The sequence below is a fragment of the Cyprinodon tularosa genome, unplaced genomic scaffold (assembly GCF_016077235.1).
Source record: "Cyprinodon tularosa strain WSP-4 unplaced genomic scaffold, ASM1607723v1 ctg236, whole genome shotgun sequence".
NCBI classification, from domain to species: Eukaryota; Metazoa; Chordata; class Actinopteri; order Cyprinodontiformes; family Cyprinodontidae; genus Cyprinodon; species Cyprinodon tularosa.
Window position 1 is genome coordinate 481,952 of NW_024038883.1, and position 17,256 is coordinate 499,207.

At 42.7% G+C, this 17,256-nt stretch overlaps 1 protein-coding gene across 1 annotated transcript; it reads right to left on the reverse strand.

Moving 5' to 3' along the window:
• Positions 1-449: 449 nt before the first annotated feature.
• Positions 450-16,682, reverse strand: zmp:0000001301 (acyl-CoA-binding domain-containing protein 6). Its single transcript, XM_038287180.1, has 19 exons — positions 16,580-16,682; positions 12,569-12,662; positions 10,909-10,981; positions 10,753-10,792; positions 8,265-8,343; positions 7,093-7,181; positions 6,861-7,007; positions 6,728-6,779; positions 6,549-6,649; positions 5,105-5,190; positions 3,814-3,895; positions 3,648-3,733; positions 3,476-3,563; positions 2,323-2,371; positions 2,086-2,179; positions 1,648-1,748; positions 1,487-1,571; positions 876-980; positions 450-681 (listed from the first exon to the last, which is right to left on the reverse strand). The coding sequence occupies exons 2-19, from the start codon at positions 12,628-12,630 to the stop codon at positions 577-579; spliced, it is 1,524 nt and encodes a 507-aa protein (XP_038143108.1). The 5' UTR covers positions 12,631-12,662; positions 16,580-16,682; the 3' UTR covers positions 450-576.
• Positions 16,683-17,256: the final 574 nt, after the last annotated feature.

Consider the following 17,256-nt stretch of genomic DNA (forward strand, 5'->3'; position numbering starts at 1 on the left):
ATGGATGGATGATGGATGGATGATGGATGGATGGATGATGGATGGATGATGGATGGATGATGGATGATGGATGGATGGATGGATGATGGATGAATGATGGATGGATGGATGGATGGATGGATGGATGATGGATGGATGGATGATGGGTGGATGATGGATGGATGATGGATGATGGATGGATGGATGGATGATGGATGAATGATGGATGGATGGATGGATGGATGGATGGATGATGGATGGATGGATGATGGATGGATGATGGATGGATGGATGATGGATGGATGATGGATGGATGATGGATGATGGATGGATGGATGGATGATGGATGAATGATGGATGGATGGATGGATGGATGGATGGATGATGGATGGATGGATGATGGGTGGATGATGGATGAATTTGATTTAATTTTATTTGATCAACCAATCAGTCCGTTTCTCTGTTTATCGTTTATCTCTCAGATCTGATATTTATGTCCTATAAACTCCAAACTGCGTCTTTATTTTTGTCGTAAACCAACTTTTAAAATCTGTTACAGGTTAGAAGGAAACTGGTCAGCAGCTGATTGGCTGCTTTCTACATCCCTTTGAACTGCTGCATGATGGACAGCAGATGCTGGCTGCGTTTCTGGACGCTGTCCTGCTCCTCCTTCAGCCTCTCCTGGTCCTGCAGCACCTCCTCCTGACGATAGAAATATACACACAGAACCAATCTATGAGAAATACATCTGGAATAAGGCAGGGTTCATCATAAAACCAGGAAATGAAAGGGAAAACCTTTCATTTGTAAATAATTCAGTCAAAAAGCAGAGAGCTGAGTATGGAGCCATGGGGCCCCCCTCAAGCTGGGGGGGTTTGTGTGTTTGATTGACTGACTCGGAGTCTGCAGAGCTCCCTCCTCTCTCGGTCGTTCTCCTCTGCTCTCGCTCGGAGCCACGCCTCGTTCTGCCAGCGGTGTTTCTCCAGCATCTCCTTCAGCTCCTGATGCATTCAGGACATTTTGATTCTTACTAAATAGTAAAAGAGATGATCAAAGTTTTACTGCTGGATTAAAATGGACGTAATCTGAACCTGATAGACTCTCTCCAAGTCGGTTTGTTTAGTCTGATTAGAGTTTAGATTAGATTCTTAGTCTCTGACGTAAGAGACTGAGATTCAGTTTTATGATGAATCTGAAAACAATTTTGATGTCAAATTAAAATAGTTTGTGTCCAGATTAGATTAAAATGTTTAAATAAAATCGAGTTGTCCTGAAAGGTTAGATTCGATTAAAGTTTCTCCAGATTATATCGGAATAAATCAGTGTGGAACTTGTCTCGGTTAGACTAGATCAGATTAGACCAAATTACAGCGCTAACTGACCACATTAGTTTAAGGTTTCTCCAGATTATGACCTGCAGAGAGTCCCATTACTGTCTGAAACAGACAGCATCATGTATTCTGGAGCCAGTTTGAATTTGGTGAAAGAAGATTAAAGTTTAGGTGACCTGCTGTTTTTGTTGTCTGTGTGCTTCATGTGCCTCCTTCTCTCTTTGCAGAGCGGCAGCAGCTTTGGAAAGTTCTAACTTCTCTCTAAAGAAAGAGAAAAACGATTCATCTGTGATTCATCAGTTGCTACAACTAGAAGAAGATGAAAACCTTCTTGTACCGATCGAGTTTCTGAAACTCCTGGTCCAGCAGAGTGAAGGCAGCCTGGATCATTTTCATGGCCTGATCTCGAACTGCACTGAAGTCTCTGTGGACACGAACCTGCTGCAGGAAAAGGTAGCTGTGTCATCAGTGGGTTTCAGCCTGAGCCTGAAACAGAGATCTGAGTGGGTGTGGGGGTGTTTGCTTATGTGACTAATTAGGACTTTTTTCTGGTACTAAACCTCTGAGGACCAGCAGGCCTCATGCAGACCAGGGTCTGGTCCTAATGTGGCACAGGCCCATCTATAATGGCGTGGATTATCTTTTGGTGAGGTTAGGATTGGGAATATACTGGCATTGGATGAGGTTAAAGGAGGTGTCAGGGTCAGGCATAAAGACAGGAACTAACAAACCCCACATGGATAGAAATATAAAGTTGTTAGTGTGTGTGCTGCACCTGCACCTGTGCTGCTGCTGCTGCTCTGGGCTGGATGGACGGAGCTGAATCATTCAGCTCATAGCGGACGTTAGGAACCTTTGTGGGAGTGAAGCTGTTACCAGTAAAAACCAGAATGAAACAAAGATTTTTAAAACTGAGACTCAAGTGGAGCATGACACCCAAACCCCCCCCCCCCCCCCACACACACACACACGTTTAATCAGAAACTGAGAAACAGCTGCTGAAGCCACTGACCTGTGGCTGACTCCCTGAAGACCAAACTCTGACAGAATCTCCTTCATTACTGGGGGACAATCAATTAATCAATTAATCAACAATTAATCAATTAACCTACAATCAATCAATTAATCAACAATTGATGCATAAAAAATTCATAAATTGATCAACAAGCAATCAATTTATCATCAATCAATTAATCAACAACAATTAATTAATTAATCAGTCAATCCTACCATCCATCCATCCATCCATCCATCCATCCAAACACCCAAACATCCAACCCACCATTCATTCGTCCAAAAAACCATTCAACGAACCAACCAACCAAACATTCAACCAACCATCCAACCAATCAATCAATTGACCAACCATCCAACCAACCATCTAACCATCCATCCAAACACCCAAACAACCAACAAACCATCAAACCAATCAACCAACCATCCATCCAATCAATCAATTGACCAAACATCCAACCAACCATCCAATCAACCAACCATCTAATCATACAACCAACCATTCAATCAACGAACCATACAACCAACCAACCAACTATCCAACCAACCAACCAACAATCCAACCATACAACCAACCATCTAACCATCCATCCAAACAACCAACGAACCATCCAACAAAACATTCAACCAACCATCCAACCAATCAATCAATTAACCAACCATCCAACCAACCATCTAACCATCCATCCAAACACCCAAACAACCAACGAACCATCAAACCAACCATCGAACCAATCACCCAACCATCCATTCAATCAATCAATTGACCAAACATCCAACCAACCATTCATCCAACCAACCAACGAACCATCCAACCAATCAAACCAACCATCTAATCATACAACCAACCAACCATTCAATCAACGAACCATACAACCAACCAACCAACTATCCAACCAACCAACCAACCAACTAAACATCACTCATCTCTAGCACATCAAACCTCTTAAACAACCAGTCACTGTTCCACTATTAGGTGTAGCACTTGTATTTTAAAAATAATATTTTTTCTTAATGTCAATTTTTTTGCACCAAATCAACGTTGAAGATCAGACTTTTCTACATTTCTAACCTGAAATTTTTCTGTTTTACTGAGATTAGGACTTTGTTGCCCGAGGATCCTTTAGGGTTTAGAGGTGCATCTAATTTACCTGGTTGTCTCTCAGAAGGGTTGATGAGCTTCATCACCTTCAGGTCATTAAAATCCTGCTCCTCATTCCTCCCTCCGAAAATATAGAGCTATGAACCATAAAACAGAGTCAGGAGGGATTAGAGAACGAGTAACGTCACTGATATTGATGATAAATTCAATGCTAAGCTGACATGACTGTGGAGGATAAAGGCAGCGTGGCCATGTCGCCGGGCTGGAGGAATCCCAACATACAGTGGAACCTTCCACTTCATCTTTGCTGGAGACACACGGAGAATGAATTTAGTTTACTCTAGTGGATTTATTTACAGAAATGCGACATATCAATAACCTACGTACAAATACTGAGTTTATGGATTTCGTTGGATGATGTCACTGTTGCATCTTTATTTGAGAACTTTCCTCCAAATAGATAAATGTCCTGTAAAGAAATAAAGAACATAACAAAAAGAATTGAGAAACTGTGTAAAATAAATCACAGCATTTATGTTGCCTAATTTGACAAATATGCTTAAAATATCACATTAAGGTTACCTACCTACCTACCTACCTACTACACAAATCTTTGGCAATTGACTGTCGTTAAAAGTGGTACATCTGCAGTAGCTCCTCTGCAATATAAAAGAATAGGACGACTCGGGGCGCAGGAGAGGAGCGCCCTGAGGTGACGGGAAGTGTCGTCACAGTTGTTGTGCGGGTGATTGACAGGCCGAGTCGTGGGAGGGAAACAAACTTACCAAGAAAAGCTGGAGGTGAAACCATTTGGACTTGATCGGCCGAACATCAAAATAATCAGCAGCCCAGAGACAAATGGAGACGCTTCACTTGGTCCTTTTTCCAGGACCTGGTTTACCTTCAAGGCTAAGCTAACTGCATGCAGCGAGGCTAAGGCTTTATCCTGCTTTCCCTGCCTCCTTTTTCAAACGTCAGAATCTGAGACAGCATGGATAAAGACAGCTAGGACTGCTTTAAAGAACTTTTTAGAAAAGGCAAAGAACAATGAACAATCTGGGATTCACAAAGGAAATAATAGAATAGAATCTACTTTTTCTAGGTGTTTGTCTAACCAACTAACTAATCAATCAACAAACCAATCAACAAATGACCATCCATACAATCCATCCATCCAAATCTGGGTATAAAGACCGACATTTTAATCTATTCTAGCAGACAAGGTTTTGGTATTTTTCCAAGATCTTCATCTGAGGTACCTAAAGGATTATCTTTGGATATGATCTGCTTGTCCATCTATCTTCACTTCTGTCGCTGTTTTCATGATATTATCTGACAAACACGACAAAACTTGATAAATAGAGAAAATCCACTCAGACCCAAAGCCATGTAAAGGACTGGTTCCCCCTGTTCGTGTTTACCTTGTGGGGCCAATTTGAGAAGGAATGTTCTACTTTGCAGGGACTTACAGGTAGCCTACTTCTGGGTACCAGTCAACTGGTCCCCCTAAAGAAAGGGTCTCTTCTTGACTTGGTGGTTAGCATTTAGACTAAGGTGTGAATTGAGATTAGGTTAGGTTTAGGGTCAGGTATGTATTGGTAATGGACAGAATTAGGGTAAGAGTCAGTGGAAAGTCCCCTTAATGATAGCAGGACATAATGTGTGAGTGGGTTTGTACCTTTTCATGGTGTGCAGTCAATGTCTGTCCGGTACAGGCTGCAGGACAATCTCCCTTCACCTCCCATCTCTGCCAATGCAGCTTCTCTGAAAGCACGAAAAGAGCCCCTAACTACGCAGATCTGGCAGCAAAAAGGTCTCATTTTATTTTCTTAGTCTAAAGGTAGATGATTCAAAGGTGTTATGAAAGTTGGTTGGGAGTTTCTAAAAACTACTCTTTCTATGGTGAGTCTTAGAGCCGCAGATATTTGTTACTTTACAGACCTTTGAGGCTCAGCATAATGACATCAGGGTCTGCATTGTTAGCATTTTAGATTTAGAGGGTTTGTTCCCTTTAAGACAACAAAGATTTAATTTAAAGAAATGGAAATTATGCCTTGGAAAAGGTGAAGTGTGAAGTATAGCTTTCAATGTGCGTTTGATCATGGAAGTTAACTATGTGCTGGATAATCGCGAGTTCTGAGTTTTCAGTCTCACAAAACATCCATCTTGAAAGACTCCCGCTAACAAGTCCGTCTCATAACCACCAGCGAGTAGAACCAATGACATGCCAGCAGGGTTTTTTCGGCGGGACATGAAGTAATGACGACAGCCGGAAGGACCTTGCCGGGGCATTACAAACGAGGCTACGCTGGAGTACTCACATGTCGATACCGCAAGTGACTCAGTTTTAGCGAAAATAGTGACAATTTCTTGTTTAAAATAAGCAAAGAGAAGCACTTTGTGCATGTGTAGATGGGAAAGATGTCTGCGACAGGATTTGGGAACAACTTAGATTTATCAGCTCACTCCGCTAGTTGTGAAAACACTCAAGAACCTGCAGACGAATTATGCTGCTACGATTGGCTGGAAGCTTATTATAGAAGGCGGGTACTAGCTGGCACGTTACCCAATCAGCTCAAAGTATTGTACTTAATCCCTGATTGATAACGTAGAACTCAGTTCTACACATATTAATCTGCCTACTGCCAGGTTACATTAAAGTGGGAGTCCTTGAGGACCAAACTTGAATGAAAGATTTCAGTCTTTAGCAAAAATTTTTGATTTTGTTCCTCAGACAAAGACTTGTGGACATTTGGACAATATTGTCTTAAACATGCAGAATAACATTAAAGATCTTCAGAATTCCTCAGGGAGCAAGTGTTAGGTGGGTAATCTCTGACTGCAGAGATTGATGCTGATGCTTGAAGAAAGATCGGTTTATCCACAATGTCTATTCGTATGACGTTTCACATTTAAGACGCGCACCCGTTTTTTTGGGGGTTTTTTTGGGGGGGTTGTCCATAAGTGGGCCGGTGTAGATGGAAAAATGCCAGGGTCCGAAAATCGTTCCCAGTCCGACCCTGGGTACAGACAGCAAGAGCCACACATCTAACTTGACCAGAAGGTTCAGAATTAAAGAAATATTCTTGCCCTTTAAGCACATACATGTTTTGTAAGTTTACCTGTATTAAGAACATAAAGGTTCTTACAGAATTCCCCTCCTGCTCCATAACCTCCGAACATGAAGACCTGATCTCCAGCCTGAGCAAAGCTCTGGCCCCATCTGCAGAAAAAAGGTCTGTTATCCAAAATTCAGACTTTTATATTATTTCATTAAGGTTTGGCACATCTTGTTTCTCACAGAGCAGGAGGAGGAGATCCTCTGGTTTTTACCGGTGTCCAGGTCAGAGACACTGAAATGAAGTCTGAATTCATCACCAACGAAAACAACGTCTTTTATTCTCTTCCTGGGGACAGAAGTATAGGTTTTGGACCTGTGTTGAAGACCAGTAGGTCATCAGTAGGGTCCCCCTTCAGTACGCCTCCGTAGACGTAGATGTTGTCTCCAGCAGCGGCAGAGCTGTGGCGGAGACCTCTGGGAGCCACGCCGCTGGTTGAGAGGCATTCCCAGGTCAGAGACACTGTTGGAAACAAGGAACACCTCCATCACAGTTGTGTGAGGCCTGAAGGTGGCGATCTTCTGACCATGATGCTTGGCGTCCTCACCGACGTCAAAGCTGTAGACACCTGGGAGACATTCAGAGGCTTCAGGACGGGAGGCTCCTCCAAACAGGAACAGCTTCCCTTTGACGAGGCTGGGCAGCGGGAGGAAGACCTTCATGGAAGTCTCATTGGATTAAACAGAGTTGCAGCAGTTCTCAAGGGTTTCTGAAAGCTTTTTGAAGTTCTCTTTTCTACCCAGCTCCAGTCCTCTATTTCTACATAAAACTTTGTTTTTTAACTGAAAAACTTTGAGGAACAAAGAGGAGGAATCGGGCACCTCTGCCCAGAGCACCACAGACTGAGTTTCCAAATGAAATCAGAGTTCCTGTCTGGACTCCAGTTCATATCACATCGCTATGTTAGTCCGCATCAAATGATCAGAACTTTTCTCTGATTCTTTGGACCTTCACCTTATATCATTTACCTCTTTATGCTTGATGTCCCTCATCTTTCCTTATCCAGCAACCTAATCTCCTTCATCCTTCTTCTCTACCTCCCTCATCCTCCATCAACCCTCTTCATCCTCATCTCCACCACCCATCCTCCCATGCTAACTCATTGTGATGGCCCCATTTCCCACCTGTCTAAAGTAACATATTTACTCCGTACTCCACGACGCATCTAGATGGATATGAAGGCAAAATTCAAGTCAAAAGTGCCCATGCGTTAAAATACTGATACGAATAATCATAAAAAGCAAACCAGGAAGCACAGAGATGAGCATGGACTAATGTGTGATTACTGGGACTGCTTGGTACTCAATCTGCATGTATAGATAATTTCAAATGAGTGTGAAGATTAGTTTATGTGGGTGTGTTTCTTTGTTATTTAATTAAACATGAGCACTTTTTGACTGCCTCCTTCCACTGAGCAGTTAAAAAGACGACATGATTCACGTCCAATAGACGTCTACATTTGGTTGAAAAGACGTTGAAATCCCAGTTTTCAACATCTTTTATTGGACTAAATGGGGACAATATCAGACCAACCAAACAAAGCCCAATTTTCAAAAACTATTTCTTGGACTAAATCAAGACTGTGATGGATGGACCAGATTTAGCCTAAAAGCCAACGTCTAAATAATGTCTGGAGTTTGGTGGGGGGGTCTCTTCTTCAATGAACCTGTCGCTGCTGTGGGTGCCCCCTGCTGGTGGACATGTCAGGGTGGGATTTACCAGAGTGTGTGTCCTTCTCTGGCAGCTGGAACTTCTCCACTCTGAGGGATCTCCTCCCAGCTAACCTCGTCAGGAGTAACTGTAACCAACAAACCGGGAATCATTTCAATTCAATTCAATTCAGTTCATTTATATTGCGCCAAATTCACAACATGTCATCTCAAGGCACTTTATAGTTCAACCAGATCATCCAGTCAAATTGATACAAAGTTTTCTATCTAAGGAAAACCAGTTCATTGCATCGACTCATTGACTCAAATACAATCCCTCACACTAAGCATGCTTGTAGCGACAGTGGAGAGGAAAAACTCCTTTTTAACAGGAAGAAACCTCCAGCAGAACCAGGCTCAGGGTGAGCGGCCATCTGCTGAGGCCGACTGGGGTTCAAGGAGACAGAAGCAGACATAGAAAAAGAAGCATAGACACAAAAAGCAGCTGTAAAAGGCGGCCCAGTCCAGGAAACACACAGCCAGGCAGGCGAGCTCCAAGGCAGCTCCCATGCCAGAGGACGAAGAGAGCACATCCACTCAGTCACGGTCAGAGAAACAGGACCACACTGGAAAACAGGCCGATCTCCAGCATCTATAAACAAGGGTGTTGATGGAAGCAGCACAGCTGATTTCCAGACCACTTTTGCGTCAGACACATGGCACCTCACTGATAAAAGACAAAACCTAAAATACCATCGACACGATTGAAGAATCTGTTTTGGTTTTGTTAGCATTTAGGGGAGGAATGTTCAGTCTACAACTGAAGGGTTGCCGGTTCAAACCACAGCTCTAGCTTTCAGTTTCATTGTGTCCTTGAGCGCGACACTTCCTCCTCATTGCCCATCGATGGTAGTCAGAGGGCCCCCCGGCGGCAGCTGTAAACTATAGCCTTGTTCCTGTCAATGAGCCCCAGGGCAGCTGTGGCTACACTGTAGCTCACCACCATCAGTGTGAGTGAATGACTGAATGCACTGTAAAGGGGTTTGAGTTCCCCTGACTTCTGCACTGTAAGTAAAGCTTTTTACCATTTATTAAATAAAGAAAGACACAATATGAAAAATGTTTCAACCTCCAGAAATCATGTTAAAAGGGAGTTTTTCCTCTCCACTGTCGCTACAAGCATGCTTAGTGTGAGTGATTGTATTTGAGTCAATGAGTCAGAAAACTTTCAATCAATTTGACTGTATGATCTGGTTAAACTGTAAAGTGCCTTGAGATGACATGTGTTGTGAATTTGGCGCTATGTAAATAAACTGAGTTGAAGTGAACTGAATTGAAATCCAACGTCTTCCTCTCAGGACATTGGATTCAGACACTACTAGCAACATCTAGTGGTTCCATGACAACCTTACACCATTTTGAGAAAAACACAATGGCGAAGACAATAAAAACATTTCCAGGTTGAAACAAACGTATTTTTATACATTTTTATTTTCATAAAGTTTATGATGACAATTTATTTATAACTGTTACTTAATGCAATGTCAGAAAAGCTTAAGTTCTCATTTGAGAACATTAAAAATAAACATTCAGGGGAGTCAATTAGGGCTGCAGCTAACAACTGCAAATTGATCATTTGTCAATTATTTTTTGAAAAATAAGCGGATAGCCAAAAGGTTCCTTAGAGACGACTTTTAATGAAGTTAAACCAGGTAAAACCAAAACTTTCCCACTTGAGGAGTTCTGGATAGAGCAGATTGACAGATTAAGTCAACTGGTGTAAAGTAACTAGGTACTTTATTATTTAAGAAGCTCTTTGTGGTTTCTGTTATTTAGCTTAGAATTTTATTCTGTTAGAGATTTTTACGGTTGCTCCCTACATTTTAACACAATTATCTATACTTTCTATTCCTACTTTCTCCAAACTGGCTCATTACTTTTATACATATTATTAACAATATGATGTATCAGGACTAACAATCCTAGGAAAATAAAGAGAATCATTCCAGTTGGAGACCAGTTAGTTTATAGAAAAACCCTGTTGGAGATATGAAGGAAAATGATGGATTAGATCAAGACATTTCCCATTAGGTTCCACTTTATTACATTTTATATTTATATGTTGACCATCTTTTGGGGATTTTCTAACTTTAATTGCTTAATTAGTACTTTTACCTGCATCCTTTACTTCAGCAAAGAATGTTTGACACCCCTGCAAGGAAATGTTTAAAAAAGCCCCATCTAGGGCAAGAGTTCCACATCTGTACTACTTTAAAAGACCAGCAGGTATGCTCTAGGAGCGCCGACCACCTTTTCATTAAGGTTTCCTGCCACCTATGTCTTTGGAAAGCTCTGCTAGTTGCCTGAAATTCATAATTATATATCTTTTTAAGTAAACTGGTTTTTATCTGTTACTAATCCCATGTACAAAAACTTGGATCTCAGAAGATCAACAAAAGTGTTTTTAATGGAGGAAATAATTTATTGAACAGTCTCTTTTAAACCTAAAGCTAAAGAATGAAACCCTCTGAAGGCCGTATGTTTATGGTCATCCATACCTGTCAGCATGTGGAAGTCAGAGAAGTAAACAGGGCTGACCTAAACAAAAAGAAAAAGTTTAGGATTTAATGTATGTTACCAGTTAGAAAAAGTATTAAAACGATTCATTATTGATATGAATAAAGGTGATTCATGCTTCAGATAATGATCACCACCTCTGGGCTGATGCTGCATGATCCGCCAAACAGGAAGGCGACGCTTCCAGCCACAGCCAAAGCGTGACCATGTCTGCAAAGTTCAAAGACAAATGCAGCCAGTTTTATAATGTACCACACAGCTCAGTATGCTGTAGCTGCTCCTTTAGCCGCGGCTGTAGTTGGGCCTGTAGCTGCTGCTTTAACTGTGCCTGTAGCTGCGGATGTAGCTGTACCAATAGCTTTGCCAGTAGCTGTAGCTGCGCGTGTAACTGTACCTGTAGTTTTGCCTGTAGCTGTGCCTGTAGCTTTGCTTGTAGCTGTGCCTGTAGCTGTGCCTGTAGCTGTCCCTGTAGCTGTACCTGTAGCTGTGCCTGTAGCTGCGGCTGTGCCTGTAGCTATACCTGTAGCTGTGTCTGTAGCTGTAGCTGTGCCTGTAGCTTTGCTTGTAGCTGTGCCTGTAGCTGCGGCCGTAGCTGTGCCCGTAGCTTTGCCTGTAGTTGCGGCTGTAGCTGTGCCTTTAACTGTGCCTGTAGCTGTGCCTGTAACTGCAGCTGTAACTGCGGTTGTAACTGTACCTGTAGCTGTGCCTGTAACTGCGGTTGTAACTGTGCCTGTAGCTGTGCCTGTAACTGTGGTTGTAACTGTACCTGTAGCTGTGCCTGTAACTGCGGTTGTAACTGTACCTGTAGCTGTGCCTGTAACTGCGGTTGTAACTGTACCTGTAACTGCGGTTGTAACTGTACCTGTAGCTGTGGCTGTAGCTGCGGCTGTGCCTGTAGCTGTACCTGTAGCTGTGTCTGTAGCTGTAGCTGTGCCTGTAGCTGCGGCCGTAGCTGTGCCCGTAGCTGTGCCTGTAGTTGCGGCTGTAGCTGTGCCTTTAACTGTGCCTGTAGCTGTGCCTGTAACTGCAGCTGTAACTGCGGTTGTAACTGTACCTGTAGCTGTGCCTGTAACTGCGGTTGTAACTGTGCCTGTAGCTGTGCCTGTAGCTGTGCCTGTAACTGTGGTTGTAACTGTACCTGTAGCTGTGCCTGTAACTGCGGTTGTAACTGTACCTGTAGCTGTGCCTGTAACTGCGGTTGTACCTGTAACTGCGGTTGTAACTGTACCTGTAGCTGTGGCTGTAGCTGTGCCTTTAACTGTGCCTGTAGCTGTGCCTGTAACTGCGGTTGCAACTGTACCTGTAGCTGTGCCTGTAACTGCGGTTGTAACTGTGCCTGTAGCTGTGCCTGTAGCTGTGCCTGTAACTGTGGTTGTAACTGTACCTGTAGCTGTGCCTGTAACTGCGGTTGTAACTGTACCTGTAACTGCGGTTGTAACTGTACCTGTAGCTGTGGCTGTAGCTGTGCCTTTAACTGTGCCTGTAGCTGTGCCTGTAACTGCGGTTGTAACTGTACCTGTAGCTGCGGTTGTAACTGTACCTGTAGCTGTGGCTGTAGCTGTGCCTTTAACTGTGCCTGTAGCTGTGCCTGTAACTGCGGTTGTAACTGTACCTGTAACTGCGGTTGTAACTGTACCTGTAGCTGTGGCTGTAGCTGTGCCTTTAACTGTGCCTGTAGCTGTGCCTGTAACTGCGGTTGTAACTGTACCTGTAGCTGTGCCTGTAACTGCGGTTGTAACTGTACCTGTAGCTGTGCCTGTAACTGCGGTTGTAACTGTGTCTGACACGTCATCTCACCTTGGACTTGGAGGTTCCCCCCTGACTTCTTTCACCAGCCAGTGACCGCTTGCTAAAGCCATCTTCACCTCGCGTTTCCCTTTTGCTCTTGTTCCTGTCAAACATTCATTTAACAGATACACAGAGAGCTACGCCACAGATGTGGTACCATTATGTTCCTGTTTCCATAGAAACAAAGAAGGAAAGTGTGAGCCTGCTGCTGATGATCGCTGAACAGGGAATGGAAAGGAGTAAAGTAAAGAAATGAAACGTAATGAACGACGCAAAACAGTAAAGAACAAACCAGAACCAGGACCAAGACCTCAGGGTCATAAACCCCTGAAAGCAGAGACTCAGACACATCAGGGTCCAGTTAGCAGGGTGAGGGTGAAGGAAGCTTTTTGGTGTGTAGAATTAGTTCTATATAAATATAGCGACAGAAAAACAATTTCTTGATAAAATTGTGCATTTTAAAATTAAAGTATCTTTAATGATGAAAAATGATTATTTATACAGGATAGAAAAATAATAATAAAATTGGTTTGGGGTCAGTGTGACAAATGGACAAATGGACAAATGGACAGGGAGGGACCACTGTGACCTCCTGAGCCAACCTTTGGAGAACAAAGGTTGGCTTAATATTTTATGGTTTATTTAGATTAATTATGTCTGTTTATGTATAGTTTATTGAACCAACTTATTCAAAACCTTTTTTATTTCTTTGTTGTTCTGTCTCTTTAGGGGACATTGTGTCATGATCTGCCCTGATAGCTGGCCTTAATTGTACATGTCATTCACCTGCTTTAATCTGCCCGGTCGCTAATCATCTCTGATCTCATCCACCTTTATATTCGGCTCAGTCCAGCTATCAGGGCTACATCATTGTCTGTCTGTGTGTTTATGCTGGTTAGTTTTTCTGTTTAGTTTATTCCATGGTTCTGTCCTGGTTCCTGGCGGCCAGTGGATTGAGAGTGCTTGTCTTGTCTTCTGATTGTGCACTGGTCCTGCTCCGCGGAGCCCTCAGGGTTTTGGCTGAGGATGCGGGGAGGATCACTTTTATTCCCATAAACCTGGCTCCTTGGAGGAGACTAGTTTAAAGTCTTGCAGAAATCCTGGTACCATGATTGTCTCTGTCCCTCAACCACTGAGCCTGCCTGTCTGCACCTCAGCGTGTTTGTGTGAACACGTTGCTGGACTCTCTGGAACCCCGTTTCTGTTGGTTTCCTGTGTGGATCGGAACCCCTGTTGGGCCACGGACCAGGTTCTGACCTGGATCGGTCTCCTGTCAGCTGTCTGTGGATCAAGCATCAGCGCCAGTCGGGACGGCTCTGCGCTGGATCCCGTTCAGCAGTCCATCAGCTGGATCCTGCCTTCCTCAGAGAGGATGGACTGAACTTTCAAACCAGGTAAGTGACTCACTTGGATCAGATCATCGTGGTCACCTATCTGTATTTCATCCTCCAGAGTGTCAGTGATTGTGCGGTGCCCCGCCCCCCTCCTGCAGCCACCATGATCTGCAGTTTCTCTGCAACAACTCTACTGTTAAAGAACTGCAAATAAACTCCACGCAAATGTATTTGATTACTTGTAGTGCAGGGACGTGGCTAGACCTATTTTAGGGTGGCTGAAGTCATCCCTTCGTTGGTATTAGCCACCCCATAATTATTTTGCGATTTTTATTGTTTTTTTTTATTTATTGATTGCAATTGCAGTAAAGCACTGAAAACGAGCCACCAAGAAGGCAAGTTAATCTGAAGATAAGTTCCTGTTAGTTTATTTACAAACACAATTATTTATACAATTATTAATATCGTTAGGATATTCATTTCCTTCATTGGCTCCGCGTCCAGCGTCACGTCACGTGGTACACGGCCATCAACTGGACCATAGCAGCTGTGCAGTGCAGCAACAGCGCGCCCTTTGAATCTCCACACAGTCATCGAGCTTGATTAGGAAAGTTATGGTTGCGTGCAGATACATACGGTGAGTTTGCCATTTGATGTCAGCGGTTTACATTTTCTTCACTTTACCTGGAGTGAGGAAAGAGACAATATAGGCCTAATAGCTTGTCTGATTCAGTAGGAATTACGTTACCATGGTGAACAAAGTCAGTGGTGTGGGAAAACACGATGTTGTTGTAGCCTACTAGCATCATTATAATAGTTTTGTCACAGGAGCAGTGATGGGCAGTAGCGCCGCTACATGTAGCGAAGCTATTAGTTTAACTACATTTTCAAGTAGCTTGACCGTAGCGTCGCTGCTTTATTTATCAAGTAACTTTCCTGTAGCGACGTTATTGTTTTGATCAAGTAGCGACGTAGCGTCCACAAACGCTACAAAATCCAGGGCAAAACTAAGAAATGAAACCAGGTTTTCTATTTCTAAACAACAATCAGCCACAAAACTACTGTAAATAGCAGTTTCAGCTGACGCTTTATAAGTGGCGTAGTAGCACAGGCACACTCCGTAGGGTTAAACAAGCGCACCTTTTCCGAGGCTGTCGTTCTATTGGCTGGAAAGGTTGCTAGGCAACGATCCAACTGCAGTCTGAGAGAGCAAAACAAATCCGCAAGCAGAGCGTAACTGAGACCCGTGCAGAGCGGAGATGGAGGCAAGCGAGAGGAAAAAATATCTGTGATAATATAGAAAATATCTGTTTAAATCTGAGAGAAGAAACAAAGATTTTTGAGAGAAGAGAAAATATTTGAGAGAGAGCGCATGTTTTGAGTGTGAGCATTATAAGTTTTGAGTGCAAGAAGATGAAATTCTTTTCTCTAATTGAAGTTATGTGCTCTTGCATTATGGCAGGATAATTCTCCCATATCTATGTGCCACCAGTCTGATAGGGCGACACTGTGTGATATGGTAGTGCTTCCTTGGGTTGACTATAGTTCTAAGTTGTACGTTTCATATACTGTTGATTTTGTGTTTTCATTAATACATTGTACTTAAAAATACTTCCTTTATTTGCATTAAAACTTTGTCAGACTGATGTGAAAAAGTCTCAAGGATATCCTTCTTTGCAATGATGCTATTGCCTATTGCCTACTGTCCATTTATGCAACTTGTATTTTGTGGTTAAACTTTAGATTAAGCAGAAATCGATCAAAGATAATGCTGCATTTATTGTTAAGTTCCTCACATATATGTGTTTCTCTCTGTGCCAGGTGTAGAGAAAGACATGCCAAAGTCCAGGTCACACACACACACACCAAGCACACACACAGAAACAGGGTTATTGCAAAGCAGACAGGGGTTCCTGACAGGTTGTGGGTGCAGGGGAGATGGGGAAAGATGAATGGCCAGGTTAAGGGTTTATGAAGATGTTGGGAGTCTGTTGGTTAGACAACTGTCTTCTGTAGAAGGTTTCCATTATGATGAGTGGCGAACCACTTGCCTTCTTCCATTTATGCAGTAATGCATGGCACCTACCATTTACTCTTTGTAATTTAGCACATTTTAACTGGTGTAGTTTAGTTGGTGAAGTAGCATTAGTGAGGGAAGTGTTTCCCAGGTATGTTGCTCTTAAAATAATGAATTTATAGACAGCGCCTTAGAAAGTGCACTGAAAACATTTCGGCGCGCGCTGCGCGCGCAATATCTTACCTAGGGGCTAAGCCACCCATGTCTCTCAAACCTAGTGACAGCCCTGTTGTAGTGACACTATGAGACAGTAAACAGCAGCGCTGCAGAGAGTTTATAGTCTGAATGATCTGATCATTGTTGACTGCAGAATGAATAAATAAATTAAGATTATTTATTATTAAGATGAATAAATCCATCTTAATATGTTTATTTTCTGGAATTTAATTTTTAATTATGAAAAACAACTTAAAATATATTTTTAAGGACGTCCTGATGCAATAGAAACCCAACATTCATGTCAAAGGACACTTTCTTCTGCATCTTTAACGAAGCATTGATACTCTTTGTCCACTAGGTGGCACAAAAACCTAAACAAGGTCCAATAATCGCGTTTATCTCAGAGATAGACAGTTTCAGAGGTTGCAGCTTCATCAGATGAAAACTCACCTGCTGAGGTTCCCTGGAAGCAGCGTCTCTTCTCTGCTGGTTCTTCCTGAATCCACTGATCAGTAACTCTCTCACAGACCAGCAGCTCAGCTTACAGGTAAACCTACACCTGCCCTGTCTACAGGCACACCGTTGCCTGGCAACCGCGTCCAAGCAACGAGACGCCATGCAGGAGGACAAGGGACAGCTGTGTCACTACCATCACACCTGGGCTCTTATTTTCCAAAGCTCTCGTGCTTCATCTCAGCTTATTATAGAAACAGATCATTTAGAGACGATTTTTCTACATTGCAGAGGAGCAGACATGCCACCCCCTCCCCCTCCATATGAATAACGTCACCTGGTTCACATGAGGTAGAGCGAAACAGCAAACTCACTCGACAGAAAGAGGCTCAAAGGGGATAAAATATAGAAATGTAGCCGCCTCAGCTTCTATATCCACAGATCTAGATGGCTTTTATATCCAAGCTTTACATAAAATAGCCTGATTATTTTCAGTAAGTAATTCCAAATCTCCCTTTAAGCTTAAAACAAAAAGCAGTAGCTACTGACTATCAGTGATTGGATGTAAACATAATTACAGTTACGAAGTATTGTAGTTAATTTTTTAATTTATCTGTATGTATGACATTTTTCATAAAGTGAAGAAAGCAGCCCTTTTTTTAGGTCTTCTGGAC